A 7,443-nucleotide genomic window follows, 5' to 3' on the forward strand; every position below is an offset into this window, starting at 1 on the left:
ACAGTGAGCTAGGCAGGTCGTTGGTACCCCCTCAGTGTTAGCCGAGCGGGGGGGGGGGGGGCTCTCCAGGCTGCGTGGGGAAGGGTGGAAGAGAGAGAGGAGAGGGAGCTGAGCTGTGAGAGAGAGAAGAGAAAGCTCCTGCCTGAAGGGACAAAGGAAAAACAACAAATTAATAGCAGAGGAGCAAGTAGATAAGCAAGCAAACCTTGTTTGCTCTCAGTAAGTGCTAGGTCCTGCCTGGAGGCTTGGGGTCCATTATTCCTAGGTCCTCCCAGCAGCTCTCAGACCACCCCCCCCCCCATCGTCATCCCTTTATCCCTACTCCCCAGGGACATCTAAGACTCGGCAAGGTTATTCAGCTGCCCGAAGTCGTGATATGAATTTGCTCGTAACTTCAAAGGCCTTGTCCCTCATCACATGCGCGCAAGCCCCCCATGAACACAGAGGCTACCAGACACCGAAGTCCCGGGCGTCCTGGGCTTCAGGGTGGGAGACCAGGTGGGCTGTGAGCCAGTCTGGGATGGAGCCTGTAACCCAGTGAGTCCCAGCAGCGGGGCAGAGGGGTCCCACCAGATGCTCAGTGTCCCATCCTGCCCCCCCAGCTCCTCCCCCGTACCCCCCTCCACCTCGGAGCTGACCAGGCGCTTCTTGGCACCATAAAGCCCGAACGGGCGGTAGAAGAACGCCGTTTTATGGGGGCGGCCAGGCAGCCCTGGCTGCTTTGATTCCTACAGGCAAGCTCATAAACGCCAGGGCGGCGGGCACCCTCCCTCCTGCGGGATATAAGGTGCAGCGCGGGCTTCGGGGGCTAGCCTGACTCTGTGTTGCCTCCAACACCATGTCCTGCTTCTCCTCCCGCCTCGGTGCCTCCTGCGGCGTCCGCGCCTTCAGCTGCGCCTCAGCCTGCGGGCCCCGGCCCGGCCGCTGCTGCATCTCCGCAGCTCCATACAGGGGCATCTCCTGCTACCGAGGACTCTCCGGGGGCTTCGGCAGCCGCAGCGTCTGCGGGGCCTACCGCGCTGGCTCCTGCGGACGCAGCTTCGGGTACCGCTCAGGGGGCATCTGCGGGCCCAGCCCTCCCTGCATCACCACCGTCTCCGTCAACGAGAGCCTGCTCACGCCCCTCAACCTGGAGATCGACCCCAACGCTCAGTGCGTGAAGCATGAGGAGAAGGAGCAGATCAAGTGCCTCAACAGCAGGTTCGCGGCCTTCATCGACAAGGTGCGTGTCCTGGGTCAGCCCCTCCTGGAGCTTAAGGATGTGCTGGGAGCAGGAATCCCCAAGTTGGACTTCAAACTGGGAGCGTCTAGGTGACCTTAGCCCTGTGGGACAGTCTCAACGAGAAGGTCAGCCTTTGCGCCTAGCGAGGCTGCTTCTCTGACACTGAATCACCGCAGCCAACCTCAGAACAGAGGGCAAGTGAAGACCCCTGCCTCCAGCACAGACCTTTGTGCCCGGAGGAGAAAAGTGGCTGAGACAGAGTTGGCCTGCCACAGAGAGTGAGAATAGACCCAGACACAGAGCCCCATTCCACAGGCCCAAGCCCAGCGCAGCAGCTCCCTCTAGCCGGGCTACACCCTGGGGACGTGGCCACACAGGAACCCGGCCCGAGGGTCGCTAGCCTTTCCTCTACACCCACTTCCTCCTGCGGCTCACTGGGTGACAGGGCATGGTGGCCTCCCACCAGCGGCAGTGTGAAAGGAAAGGCAGAGCTGAGACAGACACAGGATCCTAGCAGCTAAGCCCACCAAAGCCATCCCCACCCAGAGGCCAGGCCTGGCGGTGGGAGGCGGAGCAGGCCTGCAGGTGAGGGGTGCCCCCCCCAGTCTCAGGGAGTGGGAAACCAGAGGCCCAGTCGGGTTGGGCCAGCTAGACTGTCCACGTGGTCCCCCGAGACTTGAGAGTTCAGGCTCACTGGAACTCCAGGCCTCTTGTGCTGCAGGAGCCCAGAACACTCTCCCTGGCCTCTCTGACACACAATCCCAGGATGCCCTACCCACCCTGTCCAGGCTCAGCTATCCACCCAGCTCCCTGACCACCGTGGACATCAGCTAGGGCACAGCCCACCCTGAGGAGGCAGACGGTGAAAGGCTCCCTTCTTTCCTTTCCCTTCACTGCCCCATGTTCTCTCCTCCAGGAAGCCATCCCTGATTGCCTCTGCCTTACTTGAAGTCACTCAGTTACTCCGCACAGTTACTTGTCTCACAGTCCCCCTTCCCCCATCTAGGCAGCCTGGACAGACATGCACTTGCTCACCTCCTCAGTGAGTTCAATCTGGCCCTTCCTGCGCCCTAAGGAGGGCGAGGCCTGTTGGCTCCTGCCACAGACCTTCTCCCTCCCATGGCAGGTGCGCTTCCTGGAGCAGCAGAACAAGCTGCTGGAGACCAAGTGGCAGTTCTACCAGAACCGCAAGTGCTGCGAGAGCAACTTGGAGCCTCTGTTCACCGGCTACATCGAGACGCTGAGGCGGGAGGCTGAGTGTGTGGAGGCCGATGGCGGGAGGCTGGCTGCTGAGCTCAACCACGTGCAGGAGGCCATGGAGGGCTACAAGAAGAGGTGAGGGTGGGGAAAAGGGCTTGCGGAAATGAGGGGAACGGACTCAGACTGGGCCTTTGTGGCTCCTCCCTGGCGGGAAGCGAGAGGCCCGTGCCTCTGGAGCCGTGGTCCTCAGCCTTCCTGACGCTGCGGCCTTCCACACAGTTCCTCGTGCTGTGGTGGCCCCAACTATAAAACTGTTTCATCGCTACTGTTCTGAGCCACAGTGTAAAATATCTGACGTGCGACCCCACAGGGGTCACCACCCACGGGCTGAGAACCACTGCTCTGGGGGGACTTGTCTTCTGAACTGGGAGCTTAAAGACTGTGGAGGAGGCAGAGGCGGCTCGGTGGTTAAGAGCACTGGCTGCTCTTCCAGAGGACCGGGGTTCGAATCCTAGCACCCACAGGGCAGCGCACAACCGTCTATAACTCTGGCACCCTCCCCTGGCCTCCGTGGGCATGCATACACCGGGTGCACAGACACACACGCAGGCAAAACACCCATGCACAAAAAAGAGAAGTACATAAAGCCTCAAAAACTGTTTTAAGTAAAGACTGCAGAGACTCTAAGATGATCATTTTTACTTATTTGCTTTCTTAATTCACAAAAGAGTCATTGAACACCTGCTGCCATTCTAGAGCTTGAGTTAGGCCCTGGGTGGAGGTTGGGCAAAGGGTGGCTCCAGAGCCAGAAAAGCACAGCCCAGACACAGAGGGGAAGCCTTTGAGAGGGGCACAGCCTGTCCCTGACCCCCGTTAGCCAGGGGAGTCCAGGAGCCCAAGGAGCTGCCATGGTCTGCTCTGCAGATCCAGGTCCTGGGAGGTGTTCATTTGGGCCTTTCTCTTTTCTCTTTTTCCCCTCCTCGTTTCTGAGCCTGTGTCCTCTGTCCCCAGGTATGAAGAGGAAGTGGCGCTAAGGGCCACCGCTGAGAATGAATTTGTGGCCCTGAAGAAGGTGAGTGACACAGAACAGTCATCCTTCAGGCAGAGCTGACAGTAAACACCTTTCACTGCATGCTGAGGCCAGCGCCCCCAGGCGTCAGCCCTGCATGGCCCATTGCTGGCCTCCCTTGGGGCAGTTACTCCATGATCACTTGCTTAGGCTTCCAACGTCCCTGGGCCCTGGGTCTGCCGGGGGCTGGGCACGTGATACACAGTGGTGAAGGTGAAGGGGCAGCCTCAGCCGCTAGGGCAGCCGTGGGCATCCAGAGCGGGAAATGTGTGGTCAGGGAGAACACCTGGAAGTGCTTGCTCCCTAACACGACTCTGCAAGGACACCTCCTAACCGCCAGGACCACAACTGCGAGCACCTGAGGCGAAGGGTCGGGCTGGGCCCTCAGCTCTCACATAGCCTGGTTCTTCATAAGCTCTAGACCACGGCTGCAGGGCCTGATGAGAAATGGTCCATTCCACACTTCACACTAGCCCCTGGGTTTGGGCAATGATGCCAGCTGTGGATTCAGAGTAGCCATTCTAGTGACAGCAAGGCTAAGCCTGGGGTCCTCAGATGCCCCCTCCCTTCCCACACCCACTCCTCCCCAGTGGTGTGAATGGGGAAGGCCTCCCAGGGACTGCTCAGCCCAGTAACTGGGGAGGGAAAGAGGGGAGTCTGGTGACCTTCCCGTGAGACTCTTGGTTTGTCTTCCTCTTTTAGGATGTGGACTGTGCCTTCACCCGTAAGTCGGACCTGGAGGCCAACTCGGAAACGCTGACCCAGGAGAACGACTTCCTGCGGCGACTGTATGAGGAGGTGAGGGGATGTGGGGCTGTGGGGCGGCCTGGAGACGCAGGGTACAGAACAGACCTGAGGCAGGTCTCCAGGGATCCCAGCTCTCGGTCTCTTCCCACGCTCTGCACAAGCCAGATTCCCTGGCCACAGTGACGGTGGGTAGCAAACCATAGTCTTAGTCAGGAAGCACCAGGCCGAGGCTGCAGGCTTCGACTTGGTCTCCTTCCCACGGGCCTGGAACGTGAGGAATGGTTCCAGCATGGAAAGGGAGCATTATGGCATGATGGTGGCTACCAGACTGAGACCACTGGGGAAGCAAGGGAGGAGACAGACAGGATTGGGAAGAAGGTAAGATGCCAGGAGAAGGGGCAGGAACTAAAAACAGATTTCTCCCCTCTCCCATCCCCAGGAGATCCGAATCCTCCACGCCCACATCTCAGACACCTCGGTCGTCGTCCAGATGGACAACAGCCGGGACCTGAACATGGACTGCATCGTGGCTGAGATCAAGGCTCAGTATGACAACATCGCCACCCGCAGCCGGGCAGAGGCCGAGTCCTGGTACCGCACTAAGGTGAGTGGGAGGGACCCCGTCCTTAGCCATGGCAACGAGGGGTTGAGGTGTCCATTAGGAAGGGCTCCTTTTGTCTGAGTACTCTGACAGGAGCTTCCCGGGCTGAGCACTGAGCAACCTGTATCCTCACTGGTGGTATGCTCGGTGGGTAGAAGCCCCCTCCTGAACTCCCAGCATCTCTAACTCCCTTCAGTGCGAGGAGATGAAGGCCACAGTGATCCGGCATGGGGAGACGCTGCGTCGCACCAGGGAGGAGATCAATGAGCTGAACCGCATGATCCAGAGGCTGACGGCTGAGGTGGAAAATACCAAGTGCCAGGTACAGAGCCCAACCCCTGCCCCACCCCCAGCATGGAGAGAGAGCAGCTGGGAAATCCCTGGTTTGTACCTTACAGGGAACTGGGTTCTGAAACCAGCCTGGCCCCCACAGGTTGTGGGATTTGGGTGAGCAGTTTAACCATCATTCTCGGTCAGCAGTGAAGACTCAGGCAAACACAGAGGCTCATGATTATGAGCAGCAGGGTAGGCCTAGCCACAGCTCTGTGGCCAATTGAAATACACAAAGACCTGTGCTGGCCAGGATCAGAAACAGGCAGCGAGGACATGCAGGGGGATGGGGGCAGACCTCCTGACTCCTCCAGAAGAAGCCTGAGATCTTCATCAGTGAGCTAATGTCCAGGTCTCAAGACACACAGTGCCAATATGCACAGAGAACAGGAATCTTTGGCACTGAGTGCCGGGCCTTGGCCCTTGAACACAGAACAGGAGACTTTAACAGCACTCCCTGTCCCCCAGAACACCAAGCTGGAGGCCGCCGTGGCCCAGTCTGAGCAGCAGGGAGAGGCCGCCCTCACTGATGCCCGCTGCAAGCTGGCTGAGCTGGAGGCTGCCCTGCAGAAGGCCAAGCAGGACATGGCCTGCCTGCTCAAGGAGTACCAGGAGGTGATGAACTCCAAGCTGGGGCTGGACATCGAGATCGCCACCTACAGGCGCCTGCTGGATGGCGAGGAGCAGAGGTGAGGGGGATTCATTTGAGGGACCAAACTGTCTTCAACATGCAAGCTGGCTAGGTAGGGCCTGTCAGTGCTTGGATACAGGGGAGAGAGCCTGGTCCTCCCTGTGAACTGTGTGACACCAGGCCAGGCTTCAGGAATAACGGTTGCCTATCACATATGCTCTATGTCAAGTGCCCATTTATAATCCTCCATCCTGTCAGGTAAGCACCATTTTCCTATCCAAAGAGAGGTGAATGGATTGGCTCAATGTTCAGCACCTTTGCCCAGGGCCACAAAGTTACTAAGCTGCAGAGCTGGTGCCCGATGCTAGGTGCTGGGCTTCTAAAGCCCCATTGTAGCTTTCCTTGAGGCTGGGCTGCTGTGTAACAAGGATGATGTTCCCTGTGGACACGTAGCTCTGCCTCATCCGCGCTGTGAGCTCTACTGCCATTCAGCAGGCGCAGGCACTCTGATTGCAGGCAGTGTGTGGAAGTCCCTGATTCTCTTAACCAGGAGGGCTGGTCTCCATGGGATGGGAACTCATCAAAAAAAGAAAGTGACCATTCCATGAGAATTTTGGGGAGCCCTTCAAGCCTCTCAGAAGATAAATTCTACCTAGAACAAAGGCTGACCTTGTCTGTCCCCAAGCAACATTCTCAAGAAAGCCAGCTCACTGCTTGGAACTAATGGTATTTTCTTTCCCCCTAGGCTGTGCGAGGGTGTGGGCTCTGTGAATGTCTGTAAGTATCTGCTGGAAATGCCCCCTAGAAAAACAGCTTTGGGAGCGGGCAAAGCTGACCATGGCACCACCCCCACCGAACTGCCAAGGTTGCCCAGCTTTCTCAGTCTTTCCTCTTCTCTAAGGACTCCTGAGGGGAGGGGCTGTTCCAAAAATTTGAGTGCCCCTTCCTGGTGGCCACCAGGAACGTCGGTCCAGGGAAATGGGTCCAAGAATTCTCATATCTCTCCAGATGGGCTGTGAGGTTGAAAGAACAGAGCCTGTCACGTTAACACTGATCCCCCGAGGAAGAGGCAGGCCCTGCATGTGAAGCCCTCAGGGACCTGTGGGTGTGTGACACCCCAGCCAGCCCCTCATCCCTCCCTGCTTCCCTTCCCACAGGTGTCAGCAGCTCCCGTGGAGGAGTCACATGTGGGGGTCTCACATCTGGCACAACCCCAGGGCGCCAGATTGCCTCTGGCCCCTCAGCCACCGGGGGCAGCATCACAGTGATGGCTCCTGACTCCTGCTCTCCTTGCCAGCCACGCACCTCCAGCTTCAGCTGTGGGAGCAGCCGCTCAGTGCGCTTTGCTTAGAGCCAGGACCTCCAGCTGAACCACCTGTCTGCCCCAGAGTGAAGTGGTGTGTGAATGGAAAGAGTGTGCTTGCTTCCAGAATCTTCCAGACGTTCCTGTAGGGGGAGAGAGTTCAGGGCCACTCTCCTCCACCTTCTCCTTTTAGGGAGTTGTTTCTCAGTTCTCCTCTGGCTTTACTTTAGAAGGTCATTCCCAGCCCTTCCCTCAACCCCAATCTGTCTTCAAATACTTACAACTGATTTGTATCATTCACAAAGCTCTCCAGGACACCACCAGTCACTCAGGAGAGCTG

The 7,443-nt window shown here is 58.2% G+C and overlaps 1 protein-coding gene across 1 annotated transcript; it reads left to right on the plus strand.

Annotated features, from left to right (window-relative positions):
• The first annotated feature begins 838 nt into the window (after positions 1-838).
• Positions 839-7,153, plus strand: LOC129691197 (keratin, type II cuticular 87). Its single transcript, XM_055627234.1, has 9 exons — positions 839-1,222; positions 2,349-2,557; positions 3,434-3,494; positions 4,194-4,289; positions 4,678-4,842; positions 5,036-5,161; positions 5,638-5,858; positions 6,546-6,577; positions 6,958-7,153. Exons 1-9 carry the CDS (start codon positions 839-841, stop codon positions 7,149-7,151), a joined length of 1,488 nt encoding a protein of 495 aa, XP_055483209.1. The 3' UTR covers positions 7,152-7,153.
• The last annotated feature ends 290 nt before the right edge of the window (positions 7,154-7,443 follow it).

Source organism: Psammomys obesus, unplaced genomic scaffold, assembly GCF_907164565.1.
Source record: "Psammomys obesus unplaced genomic scaffold, mPsaObe1.curated_primary_1811, whole genome shotgun sequence".
Classification (NCBI taxonomy): domain Eukaryota; kingdom Metazoa; phylum Chordata; class Mammalia; order Rodentia; family Muridae; genus Psammomys; species Psammomys obesus.